At 45.9% G+C, this 26,326-nt stretch overlaps 3 protein-coding genes and 1 long non-coding RNA gene across 7 annotated transcripts in view; 2 read left to right on the forward strand and 2 right to left on the reverse strand.

The window, feature by feature from the left end:
- The window catches only part of LOC119617334, a 12,526-nt gene extending 10,732 nt beyond the window's left edge, over nucleotides 1-1,794 (forward strand). Inside the window, exon 2 of the long non-coding RNA XR_005233568.1 lies at nucleotides 505-1,794. This is a non-coding gene — a long non-coding RNA (uncharacterized LOC119617334). The remainder of the gene's footprint in view (nucleotides 1-504) is intronic.
- sec24b (SEC24 homolog B, COPII coat complex component) overlaps nucleotides 1-16,561 on the reverse strand; it is a 21,812-nt gene extending 5,251 nt beyond the window's left edge. Inside the window, exons 1-19 of one of the 3 annotated variants that reach the window (XM_017429769.3) lie at nucleotides 16,375-16,561; nucleotides 14,694-15,260; nucleotides 13,802-13,948; nucleotides 12,666-12,791; nucleotides 9,074-9,157; nucleotides 8,464-8,627; nucleotides 7,744-7,928; nucleotides 6,805-6,907; nucleotides 5,511-5,634; nucleotides 5,326-5,435; nucleotides 5,125-5,237; nucleotides 4,936-5,054; nucleotides 4,235-4,290; nucleotides 3,914-4,120; nucleotides 2,417-2,540; nucleotides 1,876-2,034; nucleotides 1,613-1,786; nucleotides 1,430-1,540; nucleotides 579-754 (exon numbers count right to left, since the gene is read on the reverse strand). In XM_017429769.3, the coding sequence (XP_017285258.1) occupies nucleotides 579-754; nucleotides 1,430-1,540; nucleotides 1,613-1,786; nucleotides 1,876-2,034; nucleotides 2,417-2,540; nucleotides 3,914-4,120; nucleotides 4,235-4,290; nucleotides 4,936-5,054; nucleotides 5,125-5,237; nucleotides 5,326-5,435; nucleotides 5,511-5,634; nucleotides 6,805-6,907; nucleotides 7,744-7,928; nucleotides 8,464-8,627; nucleotides 9,074-9,157; nucleotides 12,666-12,791; nucleotides 13,802-13,948; nucleotides 14,694-15,260; nucleotides 16,375-16,468 (2,943 nt within the window). In that variant the 5' untranslated portion in view covers nucleotides 16,469-16,561. Of the gene's footprint in view, nucleotides 1-578; nucleotides 755-1,429; nucleotides 1,541-1,612; nucleotides 1,787-1,875; nucleotides 2,035-2,416; nucleotides 2,541-3,913; nucleotides 4,121-4,234; nucleotides 4,291-4,935; nucleotides 5,055-5,124; nucleotides 5,238-5,325; nucleotides 5,436-5,510; nucleotides 5,638-6,804; nucleotides 6,908-7,743; nucleotides 7,929-8,463; nucleotides 8,628-9,073; nucleotides 9,158-12,665; nucleotides 12,792-13,801; nucleotides 13,949-14,693; nucleotides 15,261-16,374 lie in introns of all 3 variants that reach the window. The other 2 variants (XM_017429768.3, XM_017429770.3) reach the window with 2 other exon arrangements.
- Nucleotides 16,562-17,348: 787 nt separating this feature from the next.
- On the reverse strand, nucleotides 17,349-20,933 carry LOC108243962 (thiosulfate sulfurtransferase/rhodanese-like domain-containing protein 2). Its single transcript, XM_017429744.3, has 9 exons — nucleotides 20,612-20,933; nucleotides 19,906-20,195; nucleotides 19,686-19,794; nucleotides 19,482-19,601; nucleotides 19,240-19,345; nucleotides 18,783-18,898; nucleotides 18,053-18,211; nucleotides 17,842-17,980; nucleotides 17,349-17,762 (listed from the first exon to the last, which is right to left on the reverse strand). Exons 1-9 carry the CDS (start codon nucleotides 20,750-20,752, stop codon nucleotides 17,551-17,553), a joined length of 1,392 nt encoding a protein of 463 aa, XP_017285233.1. The 5' UTR covers nucleotides 20,753-20,933; the 3' UTR covers nucleotides 17,349-17,550.
- Nucleotides 20,934-20,975: 42 nt separating this feature from the next.
- Nucleotides 20,976-26,326, forward strand: part of LOC108243954 (nuclear cap-binding protein subunit 1) — a 13,971-nt gene continuing 8,620 nt past the window's right edge. For both annotated transcript variants that reach the window (XM_017429729.3, XM_017429730.3), the window contains exons 1-11: nucleotides 20,976-21,161; nucleotides 22,762-22,850; nucleotides 23,005-23,105; nucleotides 23,189-23,345; nucleotides 23,424-23,531; nucleotides 23,755-23,876; nucleotides 23,958-24,027; nucleotides 24,737-24,952; nucleotides 25,025-25,122; nucleotides 25,213-25,276; nucleotides 25,350-25,460. In XM_017429729.3, the coding sequence (XP_017285218.1) occupies nucleotides 21,128-21,161; nucleotides 22,762-22,850; nucleotides 23,005-23,105; nucleotides 23,189-23,345; nucleotides 23,424-23,531; nucleotides 23,755-23,876; nucleotides 23,958-24,027; nucleotides 24,737-24,952; nucleotides 25,025-25,122; nucleotides 25,213-25,276; nucleotides 25,350-25,460 (1,170 nt within the window). In that variant the 5' untranslated portion in view covers nucleotides 20,976-21,127. The remainder of the gene's footprint in view (nucleotides 21,162-22,761; nucleotides 22,851-23,004; nucleotides 23,106-23,188; nucleotides 23,346-23,423; nucleotides 23,532-23,754; nucleotides 23,877-23,957; nucleotides 24,028-24,736; nucleotides 24,953-25,024; nucleotides 25,123-25,212; nucleotides 25,277-25,349; nucleotides 25,461-26,326) is intronic.

Raw genomic sequence — 26,326 nt, forward strand, 5'->3', positions numbered from 1 at the left:
TGGATGGATGGATGGATGGATGGATGGATGGATGAGTGGATGGATGGATGGATGGATGGATGGATGGATGGATGGAAGGTAAAAGGAAATTAAAGGACAGGGAATCGTTCATGTAAAGATGTTTATATTTAAACATTTTTGGATGTAATGATGTCAGAAAATAATCTAAATCCTTAAAAACTGAATTATTTTTCATCCAGAAACTTTCTTTTTGCTTTCAGAGGAGACAAATCTAAACATCGAGATTTTCTTCCTTCCTGTTTCTCAGAATTTCGTTAATTTGCTCAAATTGGCTCCTTTTAAATACAAAATTACCTAATTTTTTCTTAGAAATTGTAGAACTTGTGCCTAAAATCTGTGTTGATGAGATTTTCAGATCATTTCTTTCGGTTTTTATTCACGTTTAAAGCAACATTTCACCTTTTCCAGGATTGGAGTCGTATAAACACTTTAAATAAATAAAAATCTAACATTAAAGCTGAACTCTTTCACCTGTTTTTGCAGCTTTGATCTGTTCGGGTTTAGGCGTGCAGCAGGGGGGTGTGTTCGGGCCTCGGTTGTTTCTGTCGGTGCCTCACCTGTTTGAGGAGAGCGAGGACGTAGAGCGGGAAGAGGCGCATGACGGCGGGGACAACGAGGCCGGACTGCTGCAGGTTCGACACGCTGCTCCTGTAGGCGCTCGCAAAGTCCACGGCGGCGTTGACCACGGCGTCGCGGGCGTCCGACAGGCTGCAGGAAATTGATCGGTCGATGGCTGGAAGCACAGGAAGAGAGAGGTGAACAAAAACTGAAAACGAGTCGGAAAGAAGCAGCTTTCAACAGATGTTAGAGCTAAAAGAAACAAATATATCATAAAACAATGTTAAAGATTAGAGCCAGGGAAGATTTTCAGAATAAAAGTTTTGCCGACAGCTGTTTTTTTAATTTATTTTTCCTTGTTTACCTCCAGAGAAACAAGAACTGAACTTTAAATGAGTCCAGTTCAAGGATTTATTTCTGTTTAAATCATTAAACACCTTTAGAGAAATAAGGTAAATAAAGAAAACTGTTCATATGATGCAAATATTAAATAAACACCCAGCTGCCGTATCGTCTCCTTCCCCGCTCTGCAGAACGTCAGGATTGTTTCTGATTCTCCAAACGGATCGATACTTCGGCAGCGGCCATGTTGTTCTTTTGACTCGCGTTACAGCGCAGGCTCTGTGAAAGAAAACTACAAAAATGGCGGCGCATGCCCTGTTTTTGTTTTGTTTTTGTCCTGTTGCCTGGTTCCCGCTCCTGTCTGCCTCTAACTGAGAGCGAAACGTCTCCGACTCCAGAACACAAGTCCGGTTGTTTAGTTTTTGTTTGTTTTCCAGATACAGACGCTAAGAACAAGACAGAGAACCTGACGCAGGTGACAGAGAAGGCGGAGTTTCTGCAGACTCACCCATGTTAGCGAGGAGGCAGGTGATGGCTTGGACATCAGCTCCGGCGAAGACGTCGCTCAGCTGACTGACCACCGGCAGACACAGCGTGTGGACTCGGATTCGCCTTTTCCCTGCAGCAACAAACAAACATTCAGCGGTTCTGCGGTCAGACGTGTGTTCTCCTCGTCTCGTTTTTTCCCAACCTTTGCTGGACGTGTAGAGCAGAGCGGCCTGGAAACACGCCAGAGACGAGTCCGCCAGGGAGTCGTCGATGGACATCTGCACGGCGAAGGCGGAGTCCGGGTTCACGTTGGCCAGGGACAGCAGGTCCGTGGAGCGCACAAAGAAGTTACCGTGGAACGTGTGGATGGACAGTCCTGAAAGACGGGGGACAAAAACCTTCAGGGGAACCGTTCTAACAGAACCTGTCTGCCAGGACGGAGCTGGAGGCGCCTCCTCCGGACACCTTTAGTGCATCGTATCCTCATGACGGCCTCGAAGCCGATCTTCCTGGTGAGGTAGCGCTCCAGATCCCTCCGGAACTTCTCCATCTGGGCCGGGTTGTGGACGTGATGGAAGGACGGGTAGTAGAAGACGCTTCCTGCGGAGTACTTGGCGATGCAAGCTGGGTAAAAAGAAAACGCAGTTGGAAAAACTCGAACTGCTGCTCGTCCACAAAAACAAACACAAACACACCTTTTCCTTGGATCAAACTGTAAATGCCACCTTTTTTTTCAGCCGAAACAGAAATATTTCCTCACAGAACAGAAACACAGAGGAACTCCCTCCTGTGATTACTTTTAATAAAGGTTTTGTACATTTTAAACACTTTTTTTGCCAAAATGTTTATTGCAGCAACAAACGAGGATCAGTTGAATGTTTGCTGCAGCGGCGCTCCTGTTGTCCTGGGATGTAATTACCGCCGGCTCCAGGAGGATGAATAATTCATGCTAAGTGTCCCGGGCTGCGCTGCAGTTTGAGGACGGGGAGCGGAGAGCAGTTCTTACCCAGCGAAGCGAGGTCGGCGTACTGGGAGCTGAGCAGGAAGAGATCCACTCCGATCTGCTGCCCCGAGCAGTCCAGAGCAAGCTTCTTATAAAAGTCTGTGGCAGGGCCGAGGTGCTGCACCCCCTGAAGACGGATCGATCCCAGAGAGAAGGTTTCGTTTGTCAGAGTTTAAAACGCAGAGACAGACATGAAAACGGAGTCAGGGTGGATGGAGTTCAGCTGCGGAGCTGAAACTGAGAATCGGTGACAGGGTTGTCCACAGAGACGGGACAAAGAGGAAGGAAATCTGCGTTTGGTTGATTATTTCTTTCAAAGCTTCTCAGCTTTAAATCTTATTCTGCTGGAAAGTTTATTTCCCTTTAAATGGAGCCACATTTGTTTGGGCTGAGCAGCAGAGTTCAGCTGATCATGAAAAATCTTCTCTGCCGACCGACTCGTTCTCAACTTCTGGTACCGATCAGACCCGATCAGGACCGATGAGGACCCCGATCAGGCCCCCGATCAGGACCAATCAGGCCCCCGATCAGGCTCCCGATCAGGCCCCCGATCAGGACCAATCAGGCCCCCGATCAGGACCAATCAGGCCCCCGATCAGGCTCCCGATCAGGCCCCCGATCAGGACCAATCAGGCCCCCGATCAGGACCAATCAGGCCCCCGATCAGGCCCCCGATCAGGCCCCCGATCAGGACCAATCAGGCCCCCGATCAGGCCCCCGATCAGGCCCCCGATCAGGACCGATCAGGCCCCCGATCAGGCCCCATCAGGCCCCCAATCAGGCCCCCGATCAGACCCCCGGTCAGGCCCCCGATCAGGCCCCCGATCAGGCCCCCGATCAGGACCGATCAGGCCCCCAATCAGGCCCCCGATCAGGCCCCCGGTCAGGCCCCCGGTCAGGCCCGATCAGGCCCCCCGGTCAGGCCCCCGATCAGGACTGATCAGACCCCCGATGAGGCCCCCGATGAGGCCCCCGATCAGGCCCCCGATCAGGACTGATCAGGCCCCCCGATCAGGACCAATCAGACCCGATCAGGACCGATCAGGCCCCCGATCAGTCCCCTGATCAGAACCAATCAGGCCCGATTGGTGCCTGTGATCAGCCAGCGGCGATGCCACACCTCCTCAGCCGAACTCGGTCCTCCAGGAAGACGACGGATCGGACCCTGAGGGACACGACCTCACTGCTGGTTGAAGAACGGGACTCCGCCCCACGCTGCCGTGGCTGTGTATGGTTCTTCCACATGCCACCGAGGCCCCCGTTTGTTAAACTAATAAACTTAAAGTGCCGACACGTCTCGTTTCTTCAGACTTTAATAATCCGATCCGATAAAAGACACCAAACAAGAGTCGACAGCAGAAGAAGCTCTGATAGGTCAACTCTGCTGCTCGACCCACAAACGTGTCGACATTTAACAGGAAATCGTTCTGAGATGTATTTCCTCTGCTGACTGGTTTAATAAAATGACAGAAGGTCAGAAACAGCAGCGGACGTACGAACCTTGGCGCTTGAGCGCTGGTTGGGGTCTTCTCTCGACTGCAGCTTCCCGGCGCCCAGCGTCGGCAGCTGGGTCTGGAAAACCGAGACCCGGCCGCCGGTCGGCGACATGAGCTTGAAGGCGGCCTGAAGGGCAGGACCGAGGGCGCTGTGCGTCTCTCTGCTCTGACTGAACATGGCAGGAAGTGATGTCAGCAGCTCCTTCACCAGCTGGAGGAGAAGAAGAACGTCACCGCCGGATGTCACCATTTCTTCCACTGTGACCAGCTTCATTCTGGCGTCTCCTTGTTAACGTTACAGATAAATAAAAAAGAGAAGTAGTACCTCTCGACTCTCCTTCAGGTTCACCATCAAACTGTCGTGAGACGGAATGAAGACGTCTGCAGAGAACAGAAGCGGCGTTAAAACCAAACCCTTCCTGGAATTAATAAAACAGTTTAAATTCCCGGATGGAGTCATTAATCTCCCTGTTCGTTATTCAAACGATCGGTCAATTTAAAGACGTCCGACTTGATTCGATCCAGATCACAACTGGAGAATTTGTTGATATTTATCGAATATTCGACCCCAGCAGATCTTATTAAGCCGTCTGAACGAGAACTAATCTGTTTGTGGCGTCGCCCGACTTGTAACGGCTGCATTAATTATTTTGAATTTGTTCGTTTTAACGAAACTTGCAGCCCGTTCCTGATCAGAGCTGCCTCCTGAAGTCGCAGCACAAACAATAAAATAAAAAAAAACAAAGAAACGCTCCCATGGGAATCAATCTTTGGGGAGTACAGTTTCCACAAACAGGAAGTTGGAACCAAAAAGCACCAAATTGGGACTCAAATAAGTCATGCTGCAACTTTAGTCACATTAAAGTGGAGTGAGGGCTGCGGTTCTGTAGATGATGTATTTATTAATGCATAAATAATTAAATAATTAACCTGTTTTTGTGAGAAAATTCAAGCAGGTATAAAAGAGAAGTTCAGCTCAGAACCGTTTAGAGTCGGATTAAAAAGCTAAAATGTAAAGAAGCGTACCGTCGATGTCCGACACCACCAGCATCTGCGGCTGCGACAGTCCCTCCGTCAGGTTGTAGAAGTGGACGGTGCTGTCGAAGGTGAGGAAGCCCACCCTGGTGCGAGTATCCCCGGGAATCCTGAAACACACAGACGCCGTCGGTCAGAACGGCGGGGGCTTCGGCTCGTCTCGGCCGGCTCCGAACTCACTTATCCAGATTCTCCAGGAGAGAGTCGCAGAAGCGCTTCAGGTACCCCGCCTCCACGGCGTTGTGGGAGACGTCGAGCACAAACAGGTACACCGCCGGCTGTGGGGGCCGCAGCTGGGCAGAAACGCAGGCGGACATTTTACTCTTTCACTCCAAACAACACCTCCCTCTAGTGGCCAAACGCCGTCGCTGCCGTGTTTACCATGTAGTCCGAGGAGGCGATGAACTCCACGGTGGAGTTCTGGACCTCCGGCCGCTTGTGTGGCTCGCCGTACGACCTCGTCACCGGATTGTACATGAACTCGTCTGGGACTGAACAGAGCAGAACACAATCAGAACCACGCGCAGGAGCGAAACAACGACTCGGAGCTTCCGGTTGTCCGGTACCGTCGTTGACCCGGTAGCAGAGGTTGCACTTCCACCGGCGCTGGTCCAAGAAGGTGACGAACGGGTTGATGTAGGTCCGGCAGGAGCGGCAGCGCACGATGGTGTTGGAGGTGATGACGGGCAGCTGCTGCGGAGGAGAGCACGGAGAAGGGTTAGAGACTTCCAGGACGAAACGCCTCATTTTGTTTTTATAAAACCTTCCAGCAGCTGATTAACGACGTCTTTATTTCCCAAAACTTGGTCCTTTGACCTGAATGTCAGCTGCTTTTAGTTTTTATTTTCCCAGGACTTTGTTCAGCAGGGTCAGCTGAGCGTTTTTACTAAAAACAGAAGCTACTTTATCTTCAGGACGAACTTTAACCCGGACGTGATCAGATTTCCTGGCAGCTCAGCTAAAATCAGTCGAATTATTTATAAAGAGAACCTTCGACACCAGAAGCTTCACGTCTTCCTCCTGCAGCCGTCATATTAAACCAAACTGGAACTAAAAATAAAACTGATTTGAGCTGAAACGGCGTTCCCGCCTGCAGCTAAACGCCATCCTGAGGAACAGGACGGGATCTGGACGGTTTTCAGCAAACTTTGAGAACATTTTCACTCATCTTCCTCATAAAGTTTGAGCCTGAACTCGATCCGATCCTCCTACTGAGCCGAAGAGACGGCAGGGATGTTACCTCCAAATTAATTAAAATCAATTAAACATCCGTCTTCGGTAATATTCTGAATATTCTGTATTTTCTGGCTGAAAGTCTCCATGAACTATTAATCAGAATCCTTCATAAAAACGCTCAGGACAGTGTGGTGAGTTTCTCTGTAGTTTAATGTTTGTTCTGATTGTTTTTGGACCCTCTGTAAGCCATAACGTGCTGAATGTTGCTGGTAAAGTCGTATAAAACAGCCGACAGCCGTTTCACTGCAGCTGATTCTTAAAATCTGTTTAAAACCTTTCGTCTCCGTCCCTGAGCTCTGAGACGTCTCTAACCTCTGTTATATTTCTCCCAGATACTGTCTGCTGCAGAAATAATCTTATTAAAACAAAACTCCTCAAAAATGTGTCTCAAATGGCTCAGAACGACGCTAAAATCACGTCTGATCTGCTGGTTTACTTCAGCGCTTCATGTGACACACTTTGAACATTAGGTGGTTTTAGATTTTACAGTTTTAAGAATTTTAACATGTTTTTTTGCTTTAATAGCACGGAACCAAAACAGATGAAGCCGTTCCCGTTCGCTCTTCAGCGGCAGGCAGAGCGACGTGTGAACCCGTCTGACGGCGTGGGGCTGTGGGGGCGTACCTGCAGGTCTCTGAAGGGGTGGAGCAGGAGGCCCAGCGGGAGGCGGGCCTTGTTGAGCAAAGCCTGGGTTTGAGGCATGCTGGTCAGGGTGCACCTGAACGTCCTGCTCAAAACAAAAAAAAACAAAGACAAATCAGAAAACACTGCAGACTGAGGGCTGGGCATCGATTAAACGAGGCGAAATAAGCTGCGTCTTCAGTTTGTTACACCATCATCTTCCTCTTATGGTGACTGGAGACGGACATCGTGGAGTCTGACTAACGTTAACGTTAGCTGGGCGTTAGTGTTTGAGTCAAACTCGTTAGCTGCCTTCGTGTTGGGATGAGACGTATTTTATTGGGTTTCATCTCCGGGTCAGAGCCTCGAGGAGAAGCTGGAGCTCCACATTCAAAAATCAAATCATTAGTTTGACTCAAAAACACTAAAACTGACTCGACTGAACACAAAACTACACGATCCAAACACGCCGGATGTCACAAACCTCATCACTCTCTCCCGCGCTCGCTGGTTTATTTATTATTTTTGTCATTTCTTTCTTCTTCTTCCTGTAGATTTTTTGGCGCCTGACAGAAAACGTCGAGCCTCCGTCAGATTATAGGGGGGATGTTTTTTCTTTCGGCGGGGTTGAAAGTGAGATTGTCAAATATGACGGTTTTCAGAAACAGACGTGTCGTGAATTATTTTTCCTCGGATTATCGAGATAATTTAAAAACTGCTGTAAAGTTTGAAGTCTGGACTCTGAACATAAACTGATACGGAGTCTCAGAGACGCCGCGTCTTTCCCGCTGGGGTGAATCAAATCGGTCATGTGACCAGGACGCACACGCTTCCTGCGGATTCTTCTTCCGGGAATTGAAACTAGGAATGGAAATTTAAAAACCGGGAGAATCGGAACGTCAGTCCCGACACAGATCAGAGCGCGGTGAAGCTCGGACTCACTGCGGGCTGCAGTTGACCTTCTTCAGGTCGGAGCTGATGTCGGGTTCAGGGGCCTCCAGGGGCCTGGGGGGCAGCAGGTTCCTCTCCTGCAGCAGGTTGACCGGCCTCAGGGCCTCCACCTCCAGCTCGGGGACCCCACTCAGCCCGCCGAGGGCCGCAGACAGCTGGGAGAGGCTGGGGAACGGCTGCAGGGAGCGACCAGAAACGATCAGACCTTCACCCCGACCTGACCTCAGATCAGATCACAGAGGTGGTAACTTCAGCTGAAACAGAGCTTTTAAAGCTAAAAGAAGCAGAGCACGAGCTAAAAGCTAAAAAGAGCAAAACGCTAGGTAACAGACGAACGTAGTAAAAGGCTAACCTAAAGCTAACAGCAGCAGCTAACAGCCAAAAGTAGCAACAAGGTCGGTAGGAGCTAAAAGTATCAAGAGGCTAGCTGAATGCTAAAAGCAGCAGAACGGTAGCTAGAAGCCAAAAGTAACAAAACAGAAGCTAAAAGGCTAGGTAAAAGCAGCTGAAGCTGATTTCAACGACAACAAAGAAACTGAAGAGATCTCTGTGTGTTTCTATGGGGGAAAATATTTATAAATAAAGTCATTTTATTTTACAGTTACGAACACTAAAGTCGTAGCGCTCCATCTGCTGAACGAGCCGAACGTTTTGACTCATTAAAGATCAAAATTAAAACACGCAGAAGAACTGCGGCTGAATCGGCCTCACCTGGGAGTATGGCTGGTAACCCGACGGCCCGTAAAGGTTCTGGGATGGGGGGGCGTCAGTGGGCTGGGCCGGTCCCTGCTGATAGGCTGGCGGCATGCCCTGGTAACCATAGTTACTGTAAGGCTGAGCCTGATTGGTCATATCGTTGGAAGGAGGCATGGAGTCTGTGAGGAGGAAAAAAAAAACAGTTTCATTACAAAGTTATGACTCAAAACCACAAATATTTCAGTTTTAACGTGACGGTGAACGTTTAGAGTCCAATTAGTAACAGGATATTTATTTATTTTAATTTATTCAGGAGGTGCGCCACATAACTTTAACATCTGGTCCTGCAGGTTTTCCTTGTTTCTCTGCTCCAACACGCCTGATTCAAAGTTAAAATCACCTCTTCAGGTTCTGCAGAAACCCGTTAATCTACCATTAATTAAAACCAGGTGTGCTGGAGCAGAGGAACAGGTAGAACCTGCAGGATGGCGGCCCTGAGGACCAGGATTGGACCCCACCGATCTGAAGAACAATCGCCCGTCATGACAGCAGATATTCAAACATGCAGTGACGGCTCAGGTCTGATGTCTAAGATGGAAACGCTTTCAGAGAGCAGGAGGCGTGCCTGGGTAGCTGCCGCCTTCCAGGGAATCGTAGTTGTTTGGAACCGGAGACGCGCTGCCGGTACTGGAGGACGAAGAGTCGCCGCCTGAGAGACAAAAACAAACAAAAACAAATAAAAACATGGAGTTAAACACGGTCAGGATGAAGCATGAAACTAATGAGAAAACATCTTCAACTATCATATCACAGAATAAACTTATATTTATATTTTATTTAATTAAAAAGGAAGAATAACAGAAGCTTTGAGGTCCATTTTAAACTTTTTTTTTGCCACGAACAGCTACTTTAAAGCACCAAAGTTTACACGTTTAGTTGGGAATTATTTTAAATATTTATAACGTCGACAAATGAACTCGTCAGCCGAGTTTCGGATGCGAGAGCCGCGACTCTTCTGGACGTCATAACAGACACTAATCTGCAAGGAAAATAAAAAATAAAAAGCTGATCTGCGGCGTTACGTAACAGAAACTGAGACTCGATTTAAAACGTTTTAACAAATAAACAGATTTAATGATTAATGAGCAAAAATGGCTCCTCTGATGAAGTCTCAGAGCCGTTTGTTTTGTAAATCTGAACAGTTTCAGCGACGCTTAAGCAGATTTTAGGTCTGAGCTTCAAACAAGCCGACATTATTTCAACATTTAATGAATCATCGATTCTGTTCAAATCAAAGCACGACTTCCTCTCCACTCTGTGTCCATTTATCTGCACAGGAAGTGCTCCTAAATAATCTGAACGAGCAGAAAAAGAGCATTTATTCCCCCGCTCCTGAACATGTCGGATTCTGGAGCGGTTTTCCTGAAGGATTACAGGAACAGAAAATCTGAATGAAGCCATTAATCCACGCAGGTCGAAGGGACGGATGAAGAACCACAAACCAACATGAAGCAGAGATCTCATTGGGCGGAACGCAATCCAATTATCTCCGACTAAATCTGAGCAGCAGACGGACGGATTATAGACTCCAGAAGAGGAGGAGACCTGGACAGACGAGTCTTCCTGCTTCAACTCAGTCATCGATCCGGACGATATTATCAGGAAGAAAACTGCTTTCTGACGCGAAGAACGGCTTTAAGTCACCTTCTTTCTCTTAAACCGGGTCCATCTCAGATTATAGTCACACGATCTGAGGTGACACTAATCTGATTACAAGCTTCAGCTACAGTTACAGTTACTACAACTCATCTCCTAAAGATGCACCTTCGACAGAGAGAACCGCCGAGTTTTATGAATAAAAAGGATTAGGATTCAAAGTGAGAGTGATGCTTTCAGGATTCATTATTTCCAAACTGGTCTGAAACCCCGAAAATATCAATCAGTCCACTTGATTTTCTTTAAGACTCTCCTAAAGACTCGTATTGTTCTGTTAAATAACAGAAAAACATGAAAAAAAATACGGTAATTTTGAATTTAATTGCAGCAACACATCTCTTTAAAAGCTGTTCCAGGAGCAACAAAAGGCTGTGAAACTAAGAGGTACGGATCAGAAACATCTGGAGGAACATTTAATAACTAATGAGGTTAATTATCAGCAGGTCAGGAAGAGGAGTGGAGATAAAAAGATAATTTAGAGACTGAATCTGTCAGAAGGAAAGATGGGCAGAGGTTCACCAGACTGACAGGAACTGTCTGAGAACAGAGGAACACTTTCAGAATAAAGTTCCTCAACAGAGAACTGTGAAGACTTTGAATATCCCATCATCAACAGATCTGAAGAATCAGCCGGAGGAACAGCCGGAGGAACAGCCGGAGGATCAGCCGGAGGATCAGCAGGAGGATCAGCAGGAGGATCAGCAGGAGGAACAGCAGGAGGATCAGCAGGAGGAACAGCAGGAGGATCAGCAGGAGGAACAGCAGGAGGAACAGCCAGAGGAATAGCCGGAGGACCAGCCGGAGGATCAGCCGGAGGAACAGCCAGAGGAACAGCCGGAGGAACAGCAGGAGGAACAGCAGGAGGATCAGCAGGAGGAACAGCCGGAGGAACAGCAGGAGGAACAGCCGGAGGAACAGCAGGAGGAACAGCCGGAGGAACAGCAGGAGGAACAGCCGGAGGAACAGCCGGAGGAACAGCCGGAGGAACAGCCGGAGGAACAGCCGGCTGCTCTTCACTCAGAGATGTTTTAATGACCGTTAGCAGAACTCTGCCTGATCTCTGGTGACGAGTCGGCAAACACCTGCCGACGGGGGAGCGGCTATATTTAAACACCTGCTAACCTCCGGCTGATGAAACAAACAAAAACACCCCGCAGGGATCGTCAGGAGCCGAACGCCACGGGAGGAGCAGACGCTTTCAGCCTCCCTGAAACAGGATGTGTGATTATCTGAGCCGTAAAAAGACATTTTATTTTAACTGATATCGTTTCTAATACCGTCTGAGAAGAGTCAACACAAATCTGTTATTAACTGATTAACTTCTATCCAAACATATAATACAAGTTTAAAAAACAAACAACACTCTGTAAACCAACTCAGGCCTGAAAATCACTGAAATTAATCCCTAAATGTTTCACTTCTCCACTAATTTACTAAATGCACCAAACATTATGACACATTATTTAAATCTGACCGAGTCCCTTAGAATAATCTGTGATTATTTGCATTTTTAAAACAAATCTGTGGCACTAAAAGCTTCAGGATCATCCAGAGTCGACCAGAAATGAAGAAATGCAGTTTTTTTGGAGTGGTATATTATTGTATTTTATATGTTAACAACATTTTGCATCACTTTGGTTGTTTTAAAATGTGTTTTTAAGAAAAATAACTGACTTTTGTTGCCTTTCTTCAGTCTCAATGTTTAAAATCATCACTGATTAAATGAGATCGTTTTTTATTTTCTGATCGGATGTAAAGCAGTTTGTTGTCACAGAGGTGCTTTATAAATAAAGTTTGACTGATTTATTCATTTTTTTTTATGTACAGTAAAATCGAAGCTTTGTTTACTTTAAGAAATATTTAATTTCCATTCATCTGAAGGCAAATAAAAGTTCCTAATTTCTACCTTTTAATACCTGCGGCCATTTTGTTTTCTGCAAACTGTGACTCTTTATTATAAAACAGATAAACTACAATTATTCACCTGTTTTTGAAAACATCTTTTAAAGAATATAAATTAAAAAACGCTGAGTGTGAGCTCAGAGTCATGCTCCATCTGATCCAAACATTAACAGAATTTAATATTTTTCTCTTTTTTGTGTGTTTGACAAAGAGGAGAAGCTCTTCAGACGGACTTTTATCCTCTACTGACTCCTGACCAGCAGGGAGAACACGTTCTCCTGCAGGACACGTTCTCCTGCAGGACACAAGAACTTGTTTATCTCTAACAGAACTCGGAGGAACCCTGGACGCTTGTCTGCACCGTTCTACGAGGACCAAAAAATGAGCACCGAAGAGATAAAGTTACAGAGAACAGCAGGAAGTGGTCGGATAAAGATGAAGAAAGTGAAGATGATGAGCGATAAACTGATGAAGAGCAGAAGTGATCAAAGGTGGGAAGAAGACACGTAGGACGTTTAGAGGCAGGACATCTGGACGAGTTCATGAGGTGGACAAGGTGAAAACAAGGGAGACAGATGGAGGTAAAAGCCAAAGCAGACCTGCTTCCTCATCCTCATCCTCGTCATCATCATCAGAGCTGGATGACGTCAGCGCTCCCGCTGGGCCCGAGGCGGCGGCAGAGGCCGAGCTCGCTCCGCTATCAGCGGCAAATCCAAACGGCGTGCCTGTCGGAGGGAGGAGCGGCAGAAGGTCGGTCAGAAAACTGCGAAGAGGAGGAGGGCGGTCAGCTGACGGCGCCGAAGATCAGGAGGTCCAGGAGGAGCAAACAGAAATCCACCATCGAGTCAATCTTTACATTAAATACGCCCTGAAGTCGTCTTGTTTCAGGTGTCTCCGTTAATATTTATACTCTTAAAAAAGTTACTAACAACAGCAGACTCGAGTAATTTACTTTTTAAAAATGTTTTGCTCCCTTTTCTTTTAATAACGCCTAAAAAGCCCTTCAGCTAAAATCTCAAAGAGCCAAGATTTTTTATCATTTTCTGGCACTGATGAAGACGAAAGGCTGAAGAGTTGCTTGGACAGGTTTTAACACCAACTCTAAAACAAAGCCTCATTAAATAAAAACAAAAAAATAAGAAATTAAGGCGTTATCTCTGAGATTCGGATGTGTTTTTGCAGGCTGCTGCTGAGAAACGACGCTCCTACAGCCGTATAAGTTCACTAAAAAAAACAACCTAATATTAATCATAAAGGCTCCGTTTGAAAACAAGACGCTTTTCTTACAAAATGTGTTAAATATAGAAGCACTTTAGGAGCTATTGAGGCAAAAAAATAATAATTTGGACACAAATATTGCTGACCGAAGTGTGAAAATATGTCTGAAACATTAACCGTGTGCAGAAGTTCTACCTCCGATAGTATCAGGAGACAGACATGGATCACAGACAGAAATAAACATATTTTAATCCTGAAACCTTGAACTTTGCATGAAGTCATGCACACCTGCACATGTTTGTGCACCCTGCAGATAACGTGTGCTAAATTTCAAAACTGCAGCTGCTAGCGCGTCAAGCTTTCCCGCGCCGCTGCTCTCCGCCTGATCAGCTGAACAACAAACAGACAAAAAAAAAAAAACTACGAAGTGATCGCCTCGTGTTCGACCACATCCTGAAACATTCTTCCTCAAAACAGTCCTCAAACCCCCGCTTGCTCCCCTGGGTTTCGCCGTTACCTTGATGGCGCCCCGGAGAGGAATGCGCCGAAGCCGAGAGGGTTCCTGAGGCGGGCCGGTCTGCGCCGCCGCCGCTGTAGGAGTTGTAGCTGCGAGGGGCTGGGTGGCTTTGGTCGTAGTGCTGGTGGCTGCTGTTCTGGACGCCAGCTGGTCACAGAAAACGAATAAAACACGAAGACGAAGGTTTAATCTCAGGAAACAAAAACAGCGCCCCGGAGTTCCGCTCTTTCATTCCTTCTACGAACGCTTCAGGACTGCTCTGCACCGTTTACACCACAGACACGTTACAGAAGAATCTGCAGTCATTCAAAGCAAATAAATCAAAGAAAGTTTAAACATCCTCTCTGTATCACACCCAGAAACACAGCAGTGGTAGCACTGGTTACGTAGCGTACTGCCCCCTGCCTTCTTGGAGAATACTGCACCGACGTAAGCGTCAAGTACAAACGCCTCGGGTCCGAGCGCCGGGCACAACACTGCGAGGTGCGACCATAACTGAGCCTTTAGAGACGACGGAGCCGGTTTGATGGAGCAGATTTCCAAGAGAACAATGTTTCTGAAGGGACTGAAAAGATCTAAATGTAGTTTTATGAGGAAAATATTTGACAACAAACTTAAAATATTCTGAAAAGTATGAAACCCAGAAGTCAGAGCAGCCGTCTCCTGAATAAGCCGGATGTTTTGATGCAAAGTGTGCAGAAGAAATTAAAAGAGTTAAAAAACAAGATTAACACAGTAACACATGCGAAGAACAATCAAATGCAAAATTTAATGATGACATTTTTGCACAAGGCAAAAGAATTTAATGAGAAAAACCCAATTTAACAACTAAAAACTAGGACTTAAGTCTACAGGGTTCTCAGGTTCTCTCAGCAGATCCAGCTGAACTCACCTGCGCATCCTTTCCCGTTCACGGTCATCTGAGCGGCCGCTTCGTACCCAGGGTGAAGCGCGGCTGTAGGAGGCGGAGGCGCGGCGCTGTAGTGATGTAAGGGCGCTCCCATCTGGGTGGCCTCGGGTGCGGTGGTGGTCCGGGTGGTCCCGTAATGGCCGCTCCCCGGAGCAGAAGGGTAGATGGGAGCTCCAGGCCCGCTCGCTGGCGCCGCGACCAAACCGGGCTGCTGATGGAGCTGCGCCGGAGAAACTTGGTACGGCTGCTGAGCGTAGTAGGACCCCGGAGGAGCGTAGGGCGGCTGCTGGAATGGCTGCTGGCTGTACTGGGCATGAGGAGGAGGAGGAGGAGGTGCTGAAGACGGGACGGTGGCGTAAGGCTGAGGAGGAGGCCCGGCGCTGTACGACGACGGTGCTACATGATGCTGCTGGTTGCTCTGGTAGTAGTTGGCGCTGTTTGTGACCGGCGCTTTGCCGGGAGCGGAAACTCCGGGGTAGCCCTGATGATGAGGAGGAGCTCCGTAGTAGCCTGTAGGTGGATACATAGGTGGGTAGGTCTGCAGCGGACCTGGAGAGAGGAACAGGTGTTAAAAACAACCAAAAAGAAGAAGGCGAAAACACCAGGACGGATACAAACAACCTCCTTAAAGATTTATCCTCATAATCCTAACAACGCCGCAGTAACGCCTGAATGAAATGAAGCTGAAGCACAAAACAAAAAGCAAACAATGAACAAAAACAAGGTTTGAATCGCTCTGATTTCCCAAACAGCAGCTTTTATAAGCAAACTTTAAACAAAGGATGACTCGTTCGTTTGCATATCTCTAAACCAGGAGTCTCTTTACAGCCTCAACCAAAACTAACAAGCAAATTTACTATATTTATACTAATAACTACAATAAGACCGGCCAGCTGAGCCTTTAATGAGCCGTGTTGTCTTTATTTAAAGCTTAGAGTGTGTTTTAAGGCTATGGATAAGTTATATTTACTGGCACTCTAATTTAAACACAAAGCAAATTAAATCTATAACTTTCTGACAGATGTTTTATAAAAGGTCAAGCTTTTCTCAAACACAAGATGAACTCATGTTTATATTAACATGCCTCCAAATAGTTTATACATTCTGTACTTTTGTCTATAAAAAATTAAACACAAAAGGCCAAGTTCATAAACAAATGCAGCACAATGAATCTGACACAAGGTTTGAACAATCCGTCGCACCGCATCCACATTAAAACGCTTTAAGCCCACAGTTTAAGAGTTTTATTCCCATTTTAATGCGCTTTTATTCCGCCCTGACATTATCGGCATAAATAAAGTCCTGCCTGTGGAAAAAGCCTGGCTTCGTGTCCTTCCTCTGGACCGTAGTTTTAAGGGAGAAATAATGATGCGCAATCCGCTACACCGGCTGTTAGCACCGAGCTAACGTCAGAGCCTCGAGTTCAACGGTATTTCCAACGGGGCTGCGTTAGCTTCTCAGTTAGCATTAGCTTTAACATAAATCCCGACTTTTCTTAAATTTACACCTTATTATTTTATTTTAATGTAAAAACTGCGACTAACAGCGACGGGAAGAGGCACTGAACGCGAACGAGTAAAAGCCTAATAACGAACTGTCACCACACGGTTAGCACGCTGACGCCAGCGGAACAGGCCCGACACGCCGCCCCGGCCTGTGTTACCGTTCTGACAGGGAGGCGCAGCTCCTCCGTTCGGGGTTGAGTTCTGGCTGTAGCCGACGGAGCCGCGGAGGTTCGTGCGACCCGGCGCAGACATCGCTCGGTACCTCCCGCCTTCAAAGCCCACAGACAGACGGGTCTATCCGGACCCTGGTTACTCCCCCCCACCCCTCCCCGCCACAGAGGCGTTACAGAGGCCGCTCGGCGGTCGGCTGACACCCGGACAGCCTGGCAGGTCGGCTCGGCTGGAACATCCAGGCGGGATGCTGAGGAGACACCTGCGGGTTCAGAGCCCGCCCCCCTGGCGGCGGAGCGGCGCAGCTGCGTCTCATTTATTATAAAAAAAACAACATTTATTATCTCGATTAAGTTGATTCAGGCTTCTAACTTTTATTTCACTGTTTTAATAATCTAACTTTCCCCCTTTCTTAAACGTTTATACATTCAGCTCCTTACGACGCTGCTATGACCATATTTAACTTTATTTTTATACATTTTTACCTTAAAAATACATTTAGATTTCTTCAATTTCTCTGTTTTTATCTTCACCTGCTAATGTGAGTATCTAGCCTCTCAATATTTTACCTAAAGTTTTGCTTCTTTTAGGTTTTAGCTCATATTTTGCTATTTTTAACCAGTTTGCTGATTTTCGAATTTAGTTACTGAGTACAAAAGTAAAAGTACTGACAGTAAAAGTACTGGTTCTTGTAGTTTCAGCTGTGACAATAAATAAAAGATTAAAAAAATATTTATCTTTTAGTTTTAGCACAAAATGGAGTCAGACTCTTTGATTTTCTCAATTTCTTCGGGTGAAGCGGCGGGCGGCCTCAGACCAGAACAGGAAGTGACCGCGGTCCGTCGTTCGACTCAAAGATTCTGTTTTTTAAGAAACTCTGCGTTATAAATCAGATAAATGCTGTTTGTTCCTCAGAGTTCAGAGCTGAGATTTGGAATAAAAACATGAAAACAGATTTTACAGAACCGCGTTTTTAATGTTTGTGTTTTTATAAATAGAAATCGCTCCAGCAGACGTGTCTTTGTGACGTTTCAGCTGCTCCTGACTTTTATTCCAAACATTTCTTTTAAATTTATAACTTTAAAACTCACTTCACATTCATGATTAAACTTTAAACGTTGACGTCACTGAGTAACGTCGAGGACAGATCCGAGGGGAGGCGGTCAAACGTCTCGGGGGATTCTGGCCCGTCCGTCGGTGCACTCGCACTCCTCCTTGGCGTCCTCGCTCCGAGCCCGCCCTTTGTCCTGGCAGGTCGGGCAGCAGGCGGTGCGTCCGGCCCGCCTGCAGCCGGGGCAGGACAGAACCAGCTGGCAGCAGAACCGGCTGCTGCAGAGCTCGTAGCGGTCCCACGGCCGGCCGCAGTACCTGCAGTCTGAACACAACCAGTGATGCCTTCAGGTGTCATAAAACAGCTTCGAGGTGCGTTTAAGGGGCTCCGTTTGCAGCCTCACCTGAGATGACGTCGTCGTTCGAGGAGATGGCGTAGCGTTCGTCGAACACGAAGAGCTTCCCGCGGTAGAAGCCTTCCGGAAAGCGCTCCAGGTACTTGTGAATTCCTCCTTTCAGCTGGTACACCTCTCTGCAGACGTCCTGCGGGCGAAAACACGGCTCAGACGTTTAACTCCAGCCGTCCGGAGGAACGAGGGCGGCAAACGCACTCACCTTCGAGCGCAGGTAGGCCGAGCCGCGCTCGCAGCGGATCCCTCCGGTGCAGTACATCAGGACCTTCTTGTCTCGGAACAGCTCCAGGTTCTGGTCCACGTAGTCCGGGAAATAACTGAACTTCCGGATGTTTGGAGCCAGACTCTGAGAGAACCGCCCCTGAGGAGAAATCCCCATCCACGCATTTTTAAAGATCTTTCATAAAGAACTGAAAAGTCACTGCTGATAAATGAAGTTTAGAGTATTTAAGATGATTAGAAAGGATTGTTTATTTTAAAGCAACCTTTAAAAACACCAGATAATAAAAACAGAGCAGTTTATTCAGCTCTTAAGGCTGTTTATGTTCCACTGATTTGTCTTTAAATGGAGATTAAGTGAAGATAAAAAGTTATTCTGTGCTTTAATAACACATAATTAACATGTCGCTGCTCGCAGGGAATAAATTTGAACATTAATGATGTAAACAAACAGAAGTTTTAATGAGAGGAAACACAGTTTTCTCCTGTTAAAAGATTAATTTGTGCCGAATAAAAACTAATTTTAAACTTGTGTTTTTCTTGCATCAGAGATTGGAGAGTCTAACTTGTCGGTGACTCCTGTTAGTCTAATTAAAGTTTCTAATTTCTGCTTTAACTCGGCTCATATCAGCCGCATATTTAGCTGCTGTAAGCACAGGTAAGGCAGGCTGGTTCAGCCTAATTTAGCTTGGTGAAACATTAAAACTACGTACAATTTTGCTCTCGTAGAAGTTGCGACAGTCCAGGAGGACGGTGTCGTTACGCAGATCCTTCCGAGCCAAAAGAGCCTCGACTTCTTTGTGAAAGTCTTCGGGCTCCAGGTGAACTCCTGAGGGGCCGAACAGAGAAGAAACGTCAGGATTGACGGCTGCTGAGACGCCGACATCAACAGAAGCTGTTCAGTCATTCAGGCTTAATAAACACAACTGAAACAAAGGGACGGACGAGCAACACAACACACAACTGAAGCCGTTTTTAAGGGATCTTTAGGCACATTTAGACAAAATATGTTCCCATTTTTTATAACTGTAGCTAAGAAAAAACAGCTTTAAGTTTTAAGTCTTGGTGTTTTCTGTCCTCTACTTGTCTTTCTTGTTTCTTTAAAGCACAAAGCAGATCAAGATTTGGAGAAAGTCTGGAACAGTAGGAACAGTAAAAGTACAGAAGTACCTGCCAGCTGGTAGGAAATATGATCAGGATCCACTCCCATTGGAACAATCTCCTTGTAGACCCCGACCTTCAAGTCTCTGAAACACTCGGCGCCTCCATCGCTGCTCTGAACGCAGACACCGGAGGAGAGAACACCAAACCGCAGCTGATTATTTCAGGGTTTGTTTTAAAAACTAAAGGCCAAACAGCAACAAAGCGCCAGACGGGACTCAACCCGTCTATGTTTCTTATCTGACTCCGACCTTAAAATCCTCTTTCTCCATCCTGAAGAGAGGATGTGAACGCATCGCGTCGATGTAAAGATCCGTGGCCACGCCGGTTCCGCCCACCGTCCCATTGATGCCCTCTGCTCCCACCCGTACCTGGAGAGAAGAACAAATCAATTAAATTATCACGTCCATGTTTACTTTTCTTGTTACTGACAGTGGAACCCAGAGTTTGCTCACCTTGCCGGTTAGGTGAAGCTTCTCACACAGAGCTTTCTGCCAAGCGCAGATGTTCTGTGGGCCGTCCACCTGACAGTAACGATAAAAGAGCAGAACCTTTCCGGGACCGCTTCATGAAAACAGGAGACAGACGTTCAGAGACTTCAGTATTTGTTAAGTTATGTTGAAATGTGGATGGCGCCACAGCTGCAGCAGAAATGAAAACATGAGATTTGTTTACGTTTTGAGTTGCTCCTCAGGGACGTGGCTAATATCTGGGATCCACGCAGAAATGTCCACAGCCTCGTCCGTCAGCCCGTCTGACTCCTGCCTTCCAGTTTCTCCTTCCAGCTGCTCGAAGAAACGCTCGCACGCCGCCTGCGTGAGCTGCTGGACGTCAGCGCTGTGAGCTTTGGCCACGTGTTTGTGGACGGCGGCGTGCTCGCCGAAGTTCTGTCCGCAGCAGCTCCAGGAAACGCTTCCGTTTTCACCACAGTCCTTCTTCTTTGACGCAACGAAGGCGGCGAACGACTGAAGGCGAAGAAGTTAGACTCAGTCCAGACAGATTTAGTGTATTAGCACTGATTAAACACAATCCAACCAATCAATAATTATATATTTTGGATTAATATAATCTGGTGCTTTAATAAAAAAACAGTTTTATTGTATTTATAACAAATCCCCCTGAAATTCTACTGTAAGGTATTACATGGAAGTTATTATCCAATCCTCATGTCCTATTATCATTATTAATAAGCTTGTTTTACTCTTAAATTAATGTGAAAATGTTGTCTCTTGTCTCTGAACACATCTATGTGAAACTACTTCTTTATTTTTATCATAAAAGTTATTTACAGTACATTCTTCTGGGGGTACCAATAACAGATGTAAAATTTGTTCGGTTTTCTGTTCACTATCCTGTCGTTATTCGGTGTTTTTTTCCTCACCTTTCTCCTGCAGGAGCTGTAATATCTTCTCAGTGAGGCAGAAAGTTGCTTCTCTTGTTTTAATCCATCACAGGAGGTCAAAGTGTCGACCTCCCAGTTCATGAACTCAGAGCAGCAAGCTGTTGTTTCAGCCGCTTCCATTTTATTTATTTTTTGCTCAAATAAAAAGACTCCAGAGTATTACACTGCTTGCTGCCCTGTTATTTTGGATGATCGTATTTTAAAATATTGCCTATGTCGAACAGAAGCTGTCAAGCATCGTAAATACACACCTAACGTGTAGCAGCTGAAAGAGTCATCGGAAGAGAAAGAGCGGCGGACTTTCCGTTTGACCGCGCTCTGCTCCGGAAGTGCTTCGCTCAAATCAAACCGCTGTTATTACCCTGCTGCAGCGGCGGCAGCGGCAGCGCACAGGCTGAATTAACTAAATACCAGCTTGTTTAACGGACTTTCTGCTTTGTTTCTTGTTATTATTTCTCTGAGGGATATTTTATTTGTGTTTTAAAGTGGTGCAAAATGTCCAGGAGGCGACACAGCGATGAGAATGATGGTAAGTCTGCGGATATTCACCCCCTGACGCTGTGCTAAACTGCCCCGGCTAACGTTAGCGTGTTTTCACTTCATTCACGCATGCTGGTGGATTCTACGCGTCACTGGGCCGTGAGCGGGATTTGTTTGCTCTTCCTTCCAAATAATTCAAAATGACTAAATATGAGTTGACAGGGTTCTGCTTGAGGACCTGAAACAGCGAAGATGATGAGTTCTGAGCCGCTTTTCATCATTCAGCTGTTACCGTTAGCAGCTTGGTGGCTAATCCGGGGTGCTAACACCAAAACACAGATATTTATTAATCCCAAAGGAAGTTCACATTTAAACATTTAAAATATTAGAATAAATAGAACTGCCTACTGCTCGACGTGACATGTAACTGTTTTAAACTAAATAATAAATCTGAAATTTTGACAAAACCATTTTTATTTAAAGGAGTTTGTTTTAAATAAGCTTTGAATGAAGAATAACTGTCCCTTGATTGCTATAAATGAATCAACATTCCTTTTATCTTGACATGATTGTGTTAATATAACTTATTACAGAGCAAACAGTAAACTTTAAGCTTATAGGAAACCAAAACAAAGAAATAAACAGTTTCTACTTGTAAAATATATTAACCTGCAGATGATTATAAAAGCATCTCCTGCTCAAAAATCCAAGAATAGCTGATTTTAAAAGACTAGCTTTGAAAGGACGTTATTAAAGTTTTAAAACTTTACCATTTTTTAAAAACTTTTTTTTTGTAAGCTGTAAGTATATAATATATTTACAAACGAAAGCAGAACGAGTAGTAAGTAAAGCTGATTTGTGTAGCACTTTTCACAGATACAAATCAGGATAAAATAGTATGAAAATCAACAATTTACAATTAAAATCAGGTAAATAAAAAGACTTTGAAAACAGATTAGGCATAATGTAATAAAAAATATGCTGAATAAAAGCAAGTCTGACTAAAAAAATGTTTTATCTGCTTTTTAAAGGAGTCAAAGCTGCCAACATAAAGTAAAAATAAAGGGAATTTTTTCCACAGCTGAAGAGCAACAGCTTGAAGGGTCTGAAAGTAAAACAAAAATGAGAATATTAGAAAAAATGAGCAAAAATGAAGAAGAGAGAGTAATCCATCTACCATTTATTTGTTTAAATGATGCAGCTTCTCTGTAACTGAGTCTCTGCTCGGATCGGTCTTCGTTTTGGTTCTGTAACAATCATCACATCAGTAAGATTTAATATATATATATATATATATATATATATGAAGAAAACCTTTTTATTTGCTGCTGTCTGTCCCAGTCTATCCAAACGTTTCAGCTTCTGACCCACAAACTAACAGCAGCAGAAACGACACAAACCGCCTCGACAGTTTTCATGTTTTCATCCATTTATGACTTTAAAAAAAGTAACTTTAGCCGCCAGAAAACTGTTAGTTTCTGTTCTGACAGAGAGACTCTGGACATTTTGGATCCGTTTGCAGGTTTTTGTTGTGTTGGCCGAACCTTTGGTGAATTTCTGAGTGTTTGACTCACTGCATGTTGTTGTTTCATCATTAGATCACTGAGTTTTTTTTATTTTGTGCCGTTGTCTAACTTCTGACTCCCCAGGAGGACAGGCTCACAAGAGGAGGAGAACCTCTGAGCCCATCGAGATCGAGGACCGCCTGGAGTCGCTGATATGTCGCGTCGGGGAAAAAGTAAGGAGAGGAAACGGAACGAGACGTACTCTTACTTTTCTGACGCCGTGTGCCGGCTTGTTCCCTTCACGTTCCTCATTGGACTTTCCTGCTGCGTTTGTACCGGTGTTATTTAAAACCAGAACTTTTTAAAAACGTGATAATTTGTTTTCAGAGCACATCGTCTCTCGAGAGCAACTTGGAGGGCCTCGCAGGCGTCTTGGAGGCCGACCTTCCCAACTACAAAAACAAAATCCTGCGTATTTTATGTTCTGTGTAAGTGTTTTAGCGGTTACTGCTCCCTGATTGTGAGGAGGCTTTCAGGCGACGGTCCTCAGTGAAGTGTTGTGTGTTGACAGCGCCCGCCTCCTGCCGGAGAAGCTGACGGTCTACACGACCTTAGTCGGCCTCCTCAACGCCAGGAACTACAACTTCGGAGGGGAGTTTGTGGAGGCCATGATCCGGCAGCTGAAGGAGACCCTTAAAAACAACTTCTACAACGAAGCCGTTTACCTGGTGTGTTGACCTGTTACAGTCTGATTCACCGCAGCTGTTTTTAACGCGCGACGTCACACAACAAACGCTGTTTTTCAGGTTCGCTTTCTGTCCGATTTGGTCAACTGTCACGTGATCGCTGCTCCCTCCATGGTGGCCATGTTTGAAAACTTTGTCAGTGTTACTCAGGAGGAGGACGTGCCTCAGGTAAATAATGTGAACTCGTGTTTCTCGTGCCTAACTAATTCAGGTATTTGTGGCTTGTCGTCCAGTTGGAGTTTTATATTTTAAACCCACCTGAAGACAGAATCTGTTTCTTTGCGTCTCTTTTTGAAGTCTCAGTGCAGTCCTCATTCAGGACCAAGACTTTGGTAGAAATGTTCAGAATCGATGAGGATTTTCAGCTGCGTCGTGTCGTTTGTTCCTCCAGGTTCGGTCGGACTGGTTCGTGTACGTCGTTCTGTCCTGCCTGCCCTGGGTCGGTAAGGAACTCTACGAGAAGAAAGACGTCGAGGTGGACCGACTCCTGAGCCAGATCGAAGGCTACCTCAAGTACGACGTTTATCTCTGCTGTTAGATCCTCCCCGAACCAGTTCTTCGCTCCTAACATTTCCTCCGTCGTCCATCTTCCAGGAGGAGAGTGAAGACTCATGTCCCCATGCTGCAGGTGTGGACCGCCGAGAAGCCCCACCCACAGGAAGAGGTGAGTGTTTGAGATTCCCTTTGGTAAACGGTTGCAGTGGTGGGAAAACAAAGTTCTTACTCTCTGATTAGAAAACTCATCTATCTAATGACAGGCACTGGAATTTAGACCTGTAGGAATGGCCGCTGACAGTGATAGGCTAGATATTTGGTCGCCATCTTGCTAGGTGCTGTGTGTGTTTCTGTGTGGAAGCCACACATGAACGTATGCCGTGTCATCAGATCATCCAACAGAGGACAGAGTAATGAGCCTCCCACCAGCCTTATATGACATGAATAACTGACTGTTTGTGCAGCTCAAACACTAATTCATTATTTAGCATTTAGACATTGTGCTCACAAAACAGGTATTTTTATTTTAATTCTGAATGATTTTTCTGTCACATACTCAATAGACAGGACAGATAAAAGCTCCAAAGGTTTAATTTTATTGATTTCTGAACTGTTATGATGTAATACTCACTAATAAGATGCAGCTCAGCGTTCTCTGAAGTGCAGTTTCTGATCATTCCAACAATTAATAACAAACATTTGGTTCCTGGGCTCAGTTTAGGTGTTTATGGTTTCCTGTCAGTCTGGCAGGAACTTTGGATGCCTGCGTAGCACCTACCAAGATGGCAGCAGCTCTCAGCTTTGATCTTCCAGGGCTTTCACAGTTTGCGTCTGAGCAGAATGCTGTTGGGTAACTTGGTTCTCTGCCTTGGTTTCAGTACCTGGACTGCCTCTGGGCTCAGATCCAGAAGCTGAAGAAAGACCGCTGGCAGGAGCGCCACATCCTTCGCCCGTACATCGCCTTCGACAGCGTGCTCTGCGAGGCCCTGCAGCACAACCTGCCCCCCTTCACGCCGCCGGGCCACATGCCCGACATCCAGTACCCCATTCCCCGGGTCGTCTTCCGCATGTTCGACTACACGGACGCCCCGGAGGTTGTGCGGCGCCCAGACGGTAGATTCTCGTTAGTCTTCAGCCGTCACTGAGAGCGTCTTCTGTCTCTGCAGGGACCCGTCATGCCCGGCAGCCATTCTGTGGAGAGGTTCGTCATCGAGGAAAACCTGCAGTGCATCCTCAAAACCCACTGGAAGGAGAGGAAAACCTGGTGAGCGGGGAGGCGGGTACCCCACCTGAACGTGCGCCTGATCCACCGCCGCCGCCATCAGCTTGTCTGATTTGTTTTTCTGTCTTCCAGCGCCGCGCAGCTCCTCAGCTACCCGGGGAAGAACAAGATCCCGCTCAACTATCACATCGTGGAGGTTCGCCGCCTCGCCTTCTTCTGCTCTGAGCGTAGAAACCCGAGCCAAACGGTTTTGTGTCGAATCGTTTCAGGTGATCTTCGGAGAACTCTTCCAGCTGCCCGTGCCGCCGCACCTGGACGTCATGTACACAACGCTGCTGATCGAGCTCTGCAAGCTGCAGCCGGGCTCGCTGCCACAGGTCGTATCCTTCAGCTTCACTCGTATTTGTTTTCGTCGTTCAGAGGAAGAAAAAACATATTTACACCTCCGGGTTCTGAACAAATCTAAACAGAAGGTGTAGATTTTACTTTAAATAAGCTTTAAACTTTTATGTAGTTAAAGATTTGAGTCACATTTTGATTCTTTAAATGTTGTTTCGTCGCTCCTTCCTTTTATTTTTATCTTCTCGTTTGATGCAAGCAGAAGAGAATATAAAAGGTTTTATTCCTGTTGTTTAAAGTAAAGTAGAAATGTTTACATGATGCGAAGAAACTGTAGGAACTTCAGGTGTTTTAACCTTGAAAAGCTCAAAATATTCAGAGAGAAAAACATGAAATTAAATTAAATTCAGACGATGTTGAGCATCTTTTAGGACGGTGGCTGCTTTCCTTCTGATCAATCAAAAAGAAGCTAAACTAGCTAAAAGCTAAATGTAGCAACACTTTGAGCTGGTAATCTAAATGTAGCAACAAGCTAATTTAAAGTAGCAAAATGCTAGCTAAAAGCAGCCAAAGGTTGGCTAAAAGTAGCAGAGTGGTACCTGAAGGGAAGAAGGATAAAACAGCCGATAGCTGCAGCAGAATTCAGAGAAGATTGTTTCTGTTGGGAACATTTCTGTAAAAAATCAAACAATTTAAGTTTTGTGAAAAGTATAAAAGCTACAAAACCAAAAAAGAGCAGCCGAAGGTTTGATGTCAGATCAGCCAAAGGTTTGATGTCAGATCAGCCAAAGGTTTGATGTCAGATCAGCCAAAGGTTTGATGTCAGATCAGCCAAAGGTTTGATGTCAGAGCAGCTGAAGGTTTGATGTCAGATCAGCCAAAGGTTTGATGTCAGAGCAGCTGAAGG

This window comes from Kryptolebias marmoratus, linkage group LG9 (genome assembly GCF_001649575.2).
Source record: "Kryptolebias marmoratus isolate JLee-2015 linkage group LG9, ASM164957v2, whole genome shotgun sequence".
NCBI lineage: Eukaryota > Metazoa > Chordata > Actinopteri > Cyprinodontiformes > Rivulidae > Kryptolebias > Kryptolebias marmoratus.

Excerpts from the sequence above, each read along its gene's own strand:
- LOC108243962 (XM_017429744.3), bottom strand. The coding sequence starts at position 20,752 with ATGGAAGCGGCTGAAACAACAGCTTGCTGCTCTGAGTTCATGAACTGG. Across the intron at positions 19,602-19,685 it reads AGCTTCACCTAACCGGCAAG|GTACGGGTGGGAGCAGAGGG; the intron begins GTGAGCAAACTC and ends TCTTCTCTCCAG. Across the intron at positions 18,212-18,782 it reads ACTTCTACGAGAGCAAAATT|GGGCGGTTCTCTCAGAGTCT; the intron begins GTACGTAGTTTT and ends ATTTCTCCTCAG.